Source organism: Peromyscus leucopus, chromosome 1 (assembly GCF_004664715.2).
Source record: "Peromyscus leucopus breed LL Stock chromosome 1, UCI_PerLeu_2.1, whole genome shotgun sequence".
NCBI lineage: Eukaryota > Metazoa > Chordata > Mammalia > Rodentia > Cricetidae > Peromyscus > Peromyscus leucopus.
Genome location: NC_051063.1, coordinates 137598398 through 137612838, shown reverse-complemented (window position 1 = coordinate 137612838; position 14441 = coordinate 137598398). Strand labels below are relative to the sequence as shown.

Genomic DNA, 14441 nt, shown 5'->3' with positions numbered 1-14441 from the left:
ACATGCATGTGAGTGCAGGTGCCTGCAGAAGCCAGAGGTATAAGATTATCCCCGGAGCTGGAGTTAGGGATAGCTGTGAGCTCCCTAACATGAGTGCTGGAAATGGAATACGGGCAGTACATGCTTTTCACCACTGAGCCATCTCTGTAGTCCCTCTTACTTTATTTCTCGGAATCATTATCATTCTCTCTATTGCCATGTTTTCTGAAACATTTAAAGATAGGTTGTAGTCAATTATGCTCTTTTATCGTAAATATTTCATTGTGTATTTGCTAAGAACAAGGAACAAGAATATTGGCTTATAATCACAGCATACTTAGAAAAACTCAGGAATTTGAACACAGGTACAACATTAAATGTGTAAATCTCATTCAAGTTTTGACTGTTGTTCTAATAATATGGAATAGCAATTTCAAAAGATCATTTATTATTCAGTCCAGGATCATGCATTATCTATAGCTTGGAAGTCATTCAAAAAATTTATTCTTTGAGGATTTCATACAACATTTTGATCATGATCATGCTTCTCCCCAGTTCCTCTCAGATTCACCCCCACCTCCTACCCACCCAACTTTGTGCTCTCTTTTTTTAATTAATTTTTTTTTCTTGCTTGGCTGTGGTGGTGCACGCCTTTAATACCAGCACTCAGGAGACAGAAGCTGACCGATCTGTGAGGCTAGCCTGTTCTACAGAGTGAGGTCCAGGACAACCAGGGCGACAACAGAGAAACCCTGTCTTGAAAAAAATTTTTTTTCTCTCATACAATGTATTTTGATGTTTTCCCATTCCCCTAACCCCTCCCAGATCCTCCACCTGCCTCCTTATCCACTCAACTTTATGTTCTCTCTTTCAACTACCCCCCTGCCAAAAACAAAAACAAAAGTAAAACCAAGAAAACAGCAGTAACAGCAAACAAATTTCCAAGAGATGAAAAGCCCCACAAAAAGGAAAACATAGCAAGGCCATCACTTCCTAAGCCTCCTCAAACAGTGCCACCAACTGGGGATCAAGTATTCAATATCTGAGACTGGGGGACATCTCATTCATACCACCACAGTGACAGACTGATGGACCAAAAGTTTTTATTTCTGGAGCCTTCCAGATTTCTTGACCAGGTAGGCCCCATGTACAGTAGCAGTGCTGCTGAAAATGACTGTGGCCAATGCATTGCTGTGGGTGCCCCCCCCCCTTAATCAGCCATTTAATTCTTGTAATAATCTCACGAGACAAGCAGAATTGCTGTCCTTCTTTATAGCTCAGGGTATTTAAGTAACACGTTGCCAAGTTAAAACAGATAAAAGCGCTGTATCTTAACTTGGCCTGATGTGAAAATTCTTTACCTTTTGGCCTTTTGCTGAGCATTTGGAAGCAATTTGTTGTTTCTAAACGTGGAAAGCTCTTGAAATGGTTATTGTTTTTTGTCAACTTGATGGAAAATAGCATCACTCGGCAGATGAGCCCCTACCTATGGGGATTATTTTGAGTATGTTAATCAAGGTGGCAAGACCAGCCCACTGTAGGTGGCACCATTCCCTGACAAAAGAGGAGAAAGTGAGCCGGGCGGTGGTGGCGCACGCCTTTAATCCCAGCACTCGGGAGGCAGAACCAGGCGGATCTCTGTGAGTTCGAGGCCAGCCTGGGCTACCAAGTGAGCTCCAGGAAAGGCGCAAAGCTACGCAGAGAAACCCTGTCTCGGAAAAAAAAAAAAAAAAAAAAAGAGGAGAAAGTGGACTGAGCTTTCTTTCTATTTGATGGAGTGTAACCTGTTGCTTCCAGCTCCTGCCTCTGTGACTTCTCTCCCACAATGGACTGTAACCTGGAACTGTGAGCTAAATAAATCCTTCCTCCTTTATGTGGCTTTTAAAAAAATTAGAAAATTTTATCACAGCAACAGGAAATGAAACCAAGACAGCCTTGATTTGTAACATTTGCGAATTTTAGTAGCATAATTTCTCCTCTAATGATTGATTTCAAGCTATTTTACTGGGGACAGAATTATCAAGCAATGTATCCTGGAAAAAATGTTAGTAGTATGCGCATGCGCGCTCGCTCTCTCTCTCTCTCTCTCTCTCTCTCTCTCTCTCTCTCTCTCTCTCTCTCACACACACACACACACACACACACACACCTATTTCTTTCATATACACAGCGTAATATAAACCTCAAAACAATATAGTAAGATATAGACTTACTAATACAGGGCTTTTAGTATGTGTTATATTTGCTTTTAACCTGTTTTAGTTATTTGTAAATTTAGCTTTTAGTAATGATTGTGCTTAGCAGTTCGCTCATAGAAGTCCCAGAAAATTAACAGCTGGCTCTCATGATCTATACAAGTTGGCCAAGATAGTGCTACAATTATCTTGCTGCTGACCAGACCTACCTTCTAATATTGTGTGACCAATATTATCTAAGACATCAGTGATTTCTCCTCTTTTACCATTTCTTTCCCCACAATTTCCTACTACATTATTTCTGTATCTCTAGTTACCATGTTCCCTGTTCCCCATGTCCTTCCTCTTCCATCTACTTCTGTGGTATAATTAATTCACTTCTTATTCCTGAACTGCCTAGCCCTTTTCCATTCCATTACCCATTTCCCCTACATACCTGCTCCTTGAAGGAGGGTCCTGGATGACTAGTGTCTTGTGGAATGGAGAGTCTTCTGGCAAGGTCTTGTAGAGAGGAAATCATTGGTCTGGGGAAAAAAAAATACTGAGAAATCAAAGTTAAAACAATTTTTATCTCAATCATACTTTAATTTTTGCCATCTAATGTAGTAGATGTTCTGTATAAGTAAGTTCAGGATGTGGGCAACTGAGACTCACCACCATTTAGAATCTACCCTTATTTTTGTCATCTTTTTATTAAAAACCCATTTGTATGGACAATTAAGCAATTACTCTGATTAACATTTTTAATCACTATTTTTATTTGGGGGATCATCTATACTTCTAAGACGTAACATAGACTGCCTTTTTCATTAGTTATTGTGTCATCTATTAGCAAAACCAATTAATCCTAACGATGATCAAGCTCAAGGGTAGACTTCTCGGGAATGAAGAAAGGGAACATTGTGTCTCTGTAAGTTCAGCACTATGTTCTTTAGGCCTGTGTTACTGGAGACTGAGGACATAGATGCAGTCTTTTCCTGCCATTGGGTGAGACTGAAATAATAGTTGAGGATGTCTTGAGCATTATCATTGTAGTTAAGCTTATCTGTGTAGTTAGTAGTGTGACAGACTTGTTAACTGCAGCCAGACTTCCTAATCCATGTGTTCTGTGTCGGGCCTAGTTTTGAACAACACTGATTTATCAGGGCTTCTCTCATAGAGAGGAGGGAGAAAGTAACCAATTGCCTGGATGCAAATTCTTATTGACATCTGCCACTCTTCTCCTCCAACCCCACTTGCTTCATCTTTCAGATCCATCTCCAGTGGGTCTCCAGATCCATCTACTGGGTGTCTGGTGAACCACCATAAAATAGGAGTCACTTGCATCTGTGAAATATGGAGTTTGTTTGCTCTCTGTGACTATTAGAGGGAACCAGCTACTTTTAGTTCCAAGTGCCTTTGGAATTTAGCTTTTGAGTTGCCTTGAAGTGAATAAAGCTTTGTTCCCTTCTCTTGGGTATAAGGTTATGTGACTTAGCTTTAAAAAAAAGAAAGTATGAAAGCATTTCAGAATATAGTTAATTTTTGTCTTGGGAGTGAGAAAAGATGTTGGTATTGAAAGCTTTTTTAAAAGGATTTCAGTGGCTTATGTCAACCATCTCTTGCTCTCATTGAAAGGAAGCCCCACATATTGTGGGCACATATTAGCAACAGACTGGTTCCTCAGGTGGAGAGGAATCCTTGGTTCTGAAAAGGAGGATTCATTCTTAGAATTTCAGTTTAGGAATCTAAGTGAACAAATTTCAATTAGAAATCTAAGTCGACTGCCTCTCTTGTAAAGATGTAGGTGCTAAGTAAAAGTGACCATAGCGTGTAAGTGTGTGAATGAATGGTCACAACTGGGCTCCAGTGAAGCTTGGCTTGTGACGTGGGAATTAACAAAACAAGCAAGAGGCAGGGTGTGGCCTATGGGTCTTCAGTTTCCAGCACGTGAAGAAAAGGGTGAACCATTTATGTTTTTGTTTGTAGAGTATGAGGGGACTGCAGTACTTAGAGAAAGTGGACTGTTCTCATTGTTCCTCAGACATACAAACTGGTTGCAGCATACTAAAGAATGGCCAACATTTACTGGCTTAAACCTTTCAAAATCATTTCCCAGACAAAGACGCATGCATAAGACCAAAATATAGTTTGGAGTAGCGACCAAAGTAAATGCTTGTTCTTTTCCTGCCCGTGATAGCCCTGGTGCTAAGGTGCTTTGGAGTGCTCCAGTTATAGCCAGGTAAATTATGGCTTATTTGGAGTCATGCTTCATTCTGACTTACGCTGTATTTGGTGGACATGAGCACGAGGAATAAAAGTGACATTTATGCTCCAGGAAATACTTTGAACTCATTCTCCAAAATCAACGTGCTGTTAACGTTCATTACACTTAACCTTAGGTTTGACCTCTTGATTATGGGTTTTCAGTGTATAGCAAAATGCTGCCTTCACTTATTCTGGGTTTAATAATGTGGCCACAGGGTGGCATGATTCCCCTACATACCTTATTGTTGATAAAATGAAAGAAAGGAAAAAATATAAATTCAATGATAATTCTTTTTCCATTTTTTTATGTTAAAATGGCCAGGTTTTCACTAAATTATTGTTTACATAGTTCATTATTAAGATTTGTAGAATCTTAAATTCCAGTACCCCAAACTTTGGTGTGTTAAAGGTTTGTTGTTGTTGTTGTTAGTTTATGGTTATAACACAATTTATGTTTCTAATTGAGAAGAATGGTAATTAGGGCTATATTTCACAGGTATATTTTACTATGAGCCTCTTTTTATTAAAAAAAAATCACCTTACAAAAACTGATAGAAGAGTATTTGAAACTAGTAGACAAAGATATTTTTCATCATAAATAATTACAAAGATGTGTGTGGAGTTACAGGCATGATAGGTACCTGATTATAAAGGCTTAGTGGAAGGATGACGAAAGGAAAACAGGGATCTCGGATGGTCACGAAGCACAGCTTGTTCAAAAAGTGATCTTTTAATTGATGGAGAGTTCCCTCTGTTCCTTGAGTTTTCATATATCACTCTAAAGATAGAAGGGTTGCTTCCATTTATACAGTCAAGGATGTTAGGTTTAATGGACCTAAGTAAATTTTTGTAGGTGAGATTTGAGTGCACATTACTGTTTCAAGGCATATCTAGATGCCCTCACCTTTGTTAGGAAATGGATAGACTTGGTAGTAATTCATGAGACGTAGAATTTAGCAGGTTCCCAGGCACCTTACTAATGCAGACTTGTGGACTCTTTTCCATTCCTAGGGCGATTGTGTTGTTACAATACTGCTTGCTGAAGAGGACAAAGTTGAAGATGATGCTATTTTTTACTTGATATTTTCTGGCTCTACTCTCTATCACTGCACAAGTACCCGGAAAGTCAGTTCTGATACGTTGGAGACAATTGCTCCTGGTAAGTATCTGAGTGGAATCTGTTCTAGCCTTTGTTAGTTATTTGTTAGTTTGCTTTTTATCTTGAGGCAAGGGTTAGCTGGGAATAGCTAAGGCTGGCCGAGAAACTGTCTCCTAAGTGCTGGGATTGCAGGCCGATACCAATATACTGGGCTTCTTCCCTCGTAGTGAAAACTCCCCACCCCTAGAGTAATAGAAGGAGCAAACCAGGGTACTAACAGCTGTTGTAGATCTTTAAGTACATTGATAATGCTTTTGTTTGTTCCATACACGTCAGAACCTAACTAGAAGTAAAGGAAATAAAGTGATGTTACAAATTGAGCAATATCAGGATCAGCAAAAACAAAAACCAATTTATTGGATGTTGAGAGTTGGAGAAAATTGAGAGATACATGGAAAGTATGCATTCTCGTGGTGATACTTCAGATTTCATTCATTTCAGTTTCATGGTAACAAATCCAAAAAGTTTAAACCTAACTAGTAATCTATCACTCATGTCTGGGATGCAAACTCACAGTGTCCTTCTTTCTTATGAAGTCATTCCCTCAGATTTACAACCCATAGGACACCATGGAATGCAGGGTTACTTACCACTGTATTTGTAAATTTAAACAAAAATTTCCAAACCAGTTGCAAGTCATCAGGGCAGTGCTATTGGATAATAATGTAGCAGTTATTGCTTTGCCTGTCCAACATTAGAAGATTTGTGTTTGGGGCTGATTTTTCTCCGTAGTCTTACAGTTAACAGTTGGGCTCGTTTTCACCAGAATTCAGAAGAGTGTACTTTGAAGAATACTCCAACTAATGTTGATAGCTCCGTTACTTTTTGATAGAGAATGAAATGAATGTGGCTCAAGTGCCAACATCTCTGGTGTTCCCTTTGTTGATAGAGGTGGTGTTAAAATGATTACTTTACGGAGCCCTTTGAGTAGTGACTCGTACTGTGCCAGATAAGTCTGCCAGTTTCTTATTCTTGTGCCATTCCCTGTAAAGTGTCTTATTGTCCAGTCCCTATGAAATTATGAAAATTATGCCCCCAGAGAACCGCTAATGGAGCAGTTGCGGGTTGTTTTTGCTTTTACCAACTTTTGAGATTTATAAAGATTCCAGGCGGTTTTTAGGAACGTATTTCCCAAATATAAAGAGATGACCAGGAGAGTTAGTGAGTTCTTTTTTTAAAGAATATTAGGCATCCTCTTTTGTAACTCAGACCTCCAGCCGTCTTGTTTTCTGTGATGTATATCAGGTCAGAAGAGCTGATCCTGAGACTTAAGGTCTGTTCATGAGCTGGTGCCGGTCAGTACTGCCATTGCTTAACTCATGCGTGTCGGTGAAGGGAGAAGGGTGCTCTGAGATGAGTGTTACAGGATTCATTTCTTCTTAATCTCAATCTCTCTCTCTCTCTCTCTTTCTCTCCTCCCTCCCTCCTTTCCTCCTTCTGTCCCTCCCCCTCCTGTGTCTGTGTCTCTGTGTGTCTGTGTTTTCCAGGAACACCCCAGCCACACCCTCTGTGGGAGGCATTTGTGTTTATTGATTCCGAATACTGTTGCCCTAGTGATCTAATCTAACCAAATCAGCCTTGCACTCTGCTACTAGTTTTCTCATTCCTGACCCACTCACTCCTTTGTAACCCAGAACACTTGATTTCTCTTCCCTTTCTGTTTATCAGCTTTTTTCCTTACCTAAATCTTCTATTCTCTATCATGCTTACTGATTCACTCTTCTCCTCAATAGCCCCATTATTCCCCCACCCACCTAAATTCATTAAGATTTCTGATAGGAAGTGCCTAATTACAGCAGGATTCTGAAAGGCCTTGGTGTACCCGGCCGGCCGGGGGAGGCTGGTGAATATTATGGCGTCACTTTAGCATGTGAGGCTTTATTGTAAACTAGAGAATACTCTGGGTGGTGGATGAGAAGCTGGTGGAGGCTCCCAACTGGATCCTTCTGTTTTGGTCATCTTGTTTGAGAATTTTGGTTTACTTATCTCTTTCAGTTACTATCATTTGGATTAGTTCAGCATACTGTAGCGGAGGGTAGAGATTGACATTCAAGGCCATGAAGTGGGTACAGGACCCAAACAACTTTAAATACCTTGTTTGCATCGTGGGGTTAACTTTTTAACCTAGGATCACACTGGCTTCATCTGCTCTTGTGGTCAGCTAAGACTGTGTTTTCCCTTCCCTTAGGCACTTCCTCAGTATGCTTTTACTAAAAAGAAAGAAAGAAGGAAAACTACAGTGCCTTTGGACCGTGCCCTAGTCCCCTGCCTCGCTGAACATTTATCTATTCACTCAGCTTCTCGTGTGCACTTGTACACTCTTATGTTTTTGCCCATTTCCCCTTTTCCCTCTTATTTCAGTTTCTAAAGTGTTAGCTCCATGAGGCAAGGATTTTGTTTTCATTGGTGTGTGCTGGGTCGGCTTTCCTAGTACTCCCTGCTGCCTGGTGAGTGTTGCTGCCTCTAGTGCTCAGAAGCAAACATTCTAGAAAGGTGTACCTGTTATCCTCCCTTCCCCGTTCCTTCTTACTCTGGGGCAATGCAAAAGGAGTTTCTGGCTTGTTGCATTGAATTCTTAGCCTGTCACCGTAGTCTCTGTTTTCTCTCCAGAGGTGACTTTGATGGTTTCAGTGCGTCAGTCAGTGGTAATGATAGCCTCCGATTTCCTGTCTGCTGAGGGCCAGTGTCAGGTTAATCAAGATTCTTGATGGAAAATCTGTACAGTGCTTTGCGAGTTGCTGTTACTGGATAAATATTCACTGCCTTTTTTTTTTTTTTTTGGCAGCAGGTGTTCCTGATAGGGATTTCTCTGTGCCCTTTCTGCTTATTTGAGGACTAGCTCTGCCATTTCCAGTCATCTCATCTCTAAGAAGAACAAGCTTTGTGCCTTGTTCTTCCTCTTAATGTCATGATTTATTCAGAGAGCTGGCTTTGGCTTTTCTCTGTATGATTCATTGTCTGTGTTTTGTTACATTTTAGTTCTTACTAGAACCAGATGATTGATTGACCTTCAGAAAGCAGCTACATTTTGATGTTAGTCTGTAACCTTTTATCAAATATTTTCTGCAGATAGGTTGGGAAAATGAGACATTTCTAAATTATCTTGTAGAAAAAAAACATGTTCACATCATGTAATCCAGTTACCACTGTCCTGTGTTTCTAGTGTCTGCTTGCTATGCTATTCTGAAAATCTGCATTTGATCTCTGGAGAGACTTGGGTTCCAGACACCGTCATTTGACCGACATGTGCATCCCATTGTACTTGCCCCCTCTTGTCCAATAATGATAGACAAAACGAACATTTAAAGCCACTTTTAAGATGGCTGGCTGAAGAATATAATTCCCATTTTATTGAAATATCTGTCTCAAAGGTATTCTTAGGATATACAATACTATTTGGGAGGTTCACTGTTTGAGTAGTCAGTTTAGATAAAGCAAAAAAAATGATTTTATCATTTAAAAATGGAATGGAGCTGGGCAATATGGTGCTCGCCTTTAATCCCAGCACTCAGGAGGCAGAGCCAGGTGGATCTCTGTGAGTTTGAGGCCAGCCTGGGCTACAGTGTGAGTTCCAGGAAAGGTGCCAAAACTACACAGAGAAACCCTGTCTTGAAACCCCCCACCCCCCAAAAAATGGAATGGAGATTAATTGTGTTCTGTACACTGTTGTAAAAGGCTTTGTTATACGCTATTAATTTTCTTTTAGAATCCATGACAAGGCTTTTGTTTGGCAATAAAATTACAAACCTTCATTGATGTCAAATTAGACTCAACACTTAAGTATTTTTCTTTTGTTTCATACTTACTAAGGATAGTTGACCATGTAAGGTAGTTTCACTGTGGAAAGAAAAAAAAAAACTATTTGTGTTTACAAGTCCCTTTTGGCTAATGAAAACTTGAAGCTTAGACCTTACAAAGTAGTCCTGTGCTTATAACACAGTATACTTTTTTATTCCTTATGAATCAACACACCCTTTAGCAGCAGGGATTGATTATCAAATCAAGAAGTATTTTTAAAAAAAGCTATGAGTGTTTAATTTGCATAATCAAAAGAACTCTTACAACCTCCCTACTAACAGTTATTGGTTATTATTTTTAACTGAACACTTTATGATGGTCTGTGTAGTCCAACTGTAAGGTTATATCTTGACAGATTTGAGTTCATCTGTTTGTTTTTTAAAAATCAGTTAGTGCAGTACATATAATTGTTGTACTGGAAAAACAAACCAAGAAGTAGTTGAAGGAAGGAAAAAGTACCCACATCTGTTGTTCACTGTCCTAGTGATAATGTTCACTGTCCTATTGATAACAAATATATGGCATAACAATGAAATTCAGATTTTATGAGGTAGAGGTTGAGTAGGAAAAGCTACAAAGGCTTCTGGGAGTAATGATAATAATAAGAAAGGTTGAGAAGCACTACCTTAAAGGTTTGGGCTGGAATACAGAAAGTCACAATTTTAGAATTCAGTAACCTGCGCTTTTTCACAATACACATGATGGGGTTCTTGGTTTCCTGTTGTGTTTTTTGTTTGGTTTGTTTGCTCCTCCCCCTTTCTGTTTAAAGATTCCTCTGCATATAGAGACATTTTATAAATACACCAAATTTGTGCATCTGCCATTAGCCGGCCAAGATCTAGTAGTGTGAGGGTGCATGTAATCCTCTCTTGGGGGCGGCGGTGGGGGGCGGGGAGGATAGTCTGCAGACTGAGCATTTCACTTTGCTGTTCCACAGCCCCTTCATGAGGAAGAAACTCACACCACGTTCGATGATAAACTGAGTAGTAAAACTAGTTTATTTCCCACTGCTGACCGCTATAGCCTACCCTTTCTGTGTGGGATTGGCCTGGGCTGGTCCAGCAAGCGCTTTTAGGGTCCATTTTAGATTGCTGATAGAACAAAGGCCCAATTGTTTTAGTCTCGGAAGAGATGGCCCGGATGGGATGTGTTCCATTTTTAGCTCAACAGGAAATGAAGTAATATTTTGGGTCATACTTTAGCACTTTTGTTTATCTGTAGCAGTTTTTTCGTTTCCATGGGTACAGATGCTTTCGACAGTGATAAAGAGCTAGCAGGAGAAGAAGCCTGCAGGGAAGCTCTCCTAACCTCAGGCACTCATACTTCTGACCCACAGGGCCCAGAATTGAATGAGTTTAAGAGAACCATTAACCTTCGATAACTTGTTTCTTACCTAGGTGCGTCTTGTGTTTTTGTTTAGTCTTTTATTCCTCCCCTCCCTCCTTAGTTCTGCAGTGTCAAAGGCGTCAATTTGTCACATAGGCTTGTTGGCCTGTGCTGTCCAGTGAAACTCTTTGTAAAGATTTAGGGGTCTATTTTTCGGTGTGTTACTTAAACAGCAGCAGCATTTTGATAATAACTACCAGTGTCTGCTGCCTGTTTGCCATGTGCTTTGTGTGCAGCCTTCTGCTGTTTTCAACAGTTTGTAAGGTTGGTGGTATCATTTTATGATCAGAGAAACAGTCTTCAAGACCGAGTGTTAGGATAACTACACCTATCTGCAGTAGAACTTGGCACTCCAATCTAGAGTGTCCATCCGTATGTCCTAAAGTTTACTTGATAGGTAACAGGTCCCTCATGCTTCATCCTTTATCTTCTGTTGCTGTTGTTAATGCAGTAGACCTTATGGGAGGCTAAAGCTGGGACTCTCTCCCCTTAACAGTTTCTGGGGTTTTTATTTTGTTTGGTTTTTCTTTCTGAATCCTGTAGAATAGTTTCTTTCAGAAATTGAGTAAAATTTCAGTACTTTTCCTTTTAAAAAAATTCTGATTATGTTCCTCTCTTGTTACCAGGAAATTGAGTGGAAACAAAAACACCATCGAAACTAGTTGAAAAATGTTGCCACTGGACTCCCCCACCACAACTTCTGTGTTTATTGTATCAGATTAGATAAAATTTCCCATCCTGCTGTCGCAGTGCTGCAGTCAATCTGTGTGTCTCTTCACTTACTATGTACAAAGGCAGACAGAAGACTAACACTTCTTCTCCCCAAACAGAGCAAGTTATCTGCACTGATACCAGTTTTATTCCTAGATCTGTATGGCACAGCCTTTAGTTTTAAAACATGCTGACCCCTCTATTCCTCATGTTTTATTTGAAAATATATAGGGATTAAAAATGAGTCTTGAGCCTGACAGTATAACTCTGCCAATCTTAAGTGTTTTGACCACACACTAGGTGAGGCAGGTATTTTTTTTTTTTAGTTTTGTTTTATGTATGTGATTGTTTTGCCTGCATGTGTATATGTGTACTACTTGTGTGCCCATGGAGATGTCTATGGCCAAGACCAACTTACAGAAGAAAGAGTTTATTTGATACTTATGGTTTCAGAGGCTGAGTCCTTGATTATCATGGAGGGGAGCATGGTAGCAAGCAGATAAATAAGCCTGGTACTAAAGCTGTAGCAGAGAGCTCACATTTTGATCCACAAGGAGGAGGCAGAGAGATCTAACTGGGAATAGCGTGGGCTTTTGAAACCTCAAGTCCTGACCCCAGTGACACATCTCTTCCAATGAGGCTATCCTCCTAATCCTTCCCAAACAGTTCCACCAGCCCAGGACTGTAGATGTAACCAACAGTCTTATTAAATAAGAAAAACAGAAACAATGTAAAAGAGAAAGCCGAGAGGTCAGAGCTCAGAGCTAAAATCCCACCCGTCCTCCTGTGGTGTCCCAGCTTCCCAAAAGAGAGCTATATCCTGTCTGTTCGTCTTTTTATAGTATTTTGTTCTGCCTTCTCATTGGTTGTAAACCCAAACACGTGACTGCCTCGTCATTGTCTGAATGTATAGCCCCCTAGGTCTTAAAGGCATATGTCTCCAATGCTGGCTGTATCCCTGAACACACAGAGATCTATGGGATTAAAGGCGTGTGCCACCACCGCCATACTCTGTCTATGGCTCTAATAGCTCTGACCCCCGGGCAACTTTATTTATTAACATACAATCAAAATCACATTTCAGTACAATTAGAATACCACCACACAGGACCACTTATTCAATCATATGAGCTTATAGGGACCATTCTCATTCAAATCACTACATTCCACTCCCTGACTCCTATAGGCTTGCAGTCATACTATAATGCAAAATGCATTTAGTCTACCTCGAAAAGTCCACATAGTCTGTCACAGTCTCAACATCATTTCAAAGTCGAAAGTCTCTTCTGAGACTCAACACAGTCTCTTAACTGTAAACCTCTGTAAAATCAAAATCAAATATCAAATTGCATACATAATAATATACAGTGGCACAGGTTATACATATATACACACACACACATTTATATATATATATATATATATATATATATATATATATATATATATATATATATATATATATATCACCATTCCAAAAGGGGGGAATGGTGGCATAGTGAGGAAAAACTGGACCAAAGTAAGACTGAAGGCCAGTGGTGCAATCCCTCCAGTCCTGTATTTCACTGTCTGATGTCAGAGGGCTCAGATGGGGCCACCCTTCCAGCTTTGCCGACTGCAGCATACTTCTCTCTCTTGGGCTGGTTCTACTTCCTGTATGCAACTCTTTCTGGCAGACATCCCAGGACGCTGATATCTCCAGCATCCTGAGGTCTCCATTGTAATCCAGCCTTCATTTTTACAGCTTCGTGCAGTGGTCTTTCAGGACTTCTATACAGGGGCCCTCTGCTAGACGCCTGCTCTTGGAGGCTCTCCTGGAATGGTGGAAGTAGATTCCTGTATCCTTCTTGACTCTAAAGCTATAACCATGTGGTGTCACTGCTACCAAGTTAGGTTGCCTGCTTTTAAAACATGGCATCGGGCAGGCAGGCATGATGCTGAAACAGTTGTTTAGAGCTCACATGTGATCTACAAGCAGGGAGAGAGAGAAAGCATTGGAAATGGCATGGACGTTTGGAACCTCAGAGCACACCATCAGTGACATGCCTTCTCTAACAAGGCCACACTTACTACTACCTTTTAAACAGTTCCTCCAGTTGGGAACCAAGCATTCAAATATATGAGCCAATGGAGGCTGTTCTCATTCATACCACAGGAAGTCAGAAGAGGGTGTCTGATCCCTGGAATTAGAATTATGGATAGTTGTGAGTCACTGTGTGGGTGCTGGGAACCGAACCTGGGCCCTCTGCAAGAGCAACCAGTGCTCTTCCTAACCTCTAATCTAGTTTTGCAACCCAGCCCTTTGTTCTTAATCTGTAGTAACTCTTCCAGTTGACTCTAACAAGAACTTACCCAAGAAACTTTCCCTTCCCACCTTTAATCTATAGTTGTTTGTTTTTAAAGGAAGCCTGTAATTATTATACCAGACATTTTTCAGATTTATGGTACATTTTACTTAATCTGATTAATAATTAATTCTTCAGAATGTGGATTTATGTGCGAAAGGAAAGTGGATAACTTTCTGTGACAACATGCCTTGGCCTAACATTTGAGAACTGTAGGAATGGACCTTGGCATTGCCAAGAGGACCTGATTCCTCTCTTCAGAGCCCACGTCATGCTCTTGTCTAGGTATCTGTCTGTCTATAGTACTAATAACTCTTGTAGTAAACTTAACACAACAGTCTGCCTCAGTGTCCCCTTGAGCCCACGACTGAAACCTTTCACAAACTCATTTTAGCATTTCACAAATAAAGCTGGCCATAGCTTACTTATATACTCCTTATCTACTCACAGATTCTTCTGTCAGTCCAGCAGAGATAAGCATAATTGTGTTGCCTAATCAGTTCCTCCCTTCTCTCTTCCTAGCGTCTCTTCCCCCATCTTACCTTCCTCTTTCCTTCCCTCCATCCCTTCCCCATCTTACCTTCCTCCTCTCTTCCCTCCATCCCTTCCTCCTTGTCCCCT

At 40.4% G+C, this 14441-nt stretch overlaps 1 protein-coding gene across 8 annotated transcripts in view; it reads left to right on the top strand.

The window, feature by feature from the left end:
* The window catches only part of Akap13 (A-kinase anchoring protein 13), a 302085-nt gene that overhangs the window by 103392 nt on the left and 184252 nt on the right, over positions 1 to 14441 (top strand). For all 8 annotated transcript variants that reach the window (XM_037198603.1, XM_037198597.1, XM_037198599.1 and 5 more), the window contains exon 3: positions 5433 to 5580. In XM_037198603.1, coding sequence (XP_037054498.1) covers positions 5433 to 5580 — 148 coding nt within the window. The remainder of the gene's footprint in view (positions 1 to 5432; positions 5581 to 14441) is intronic.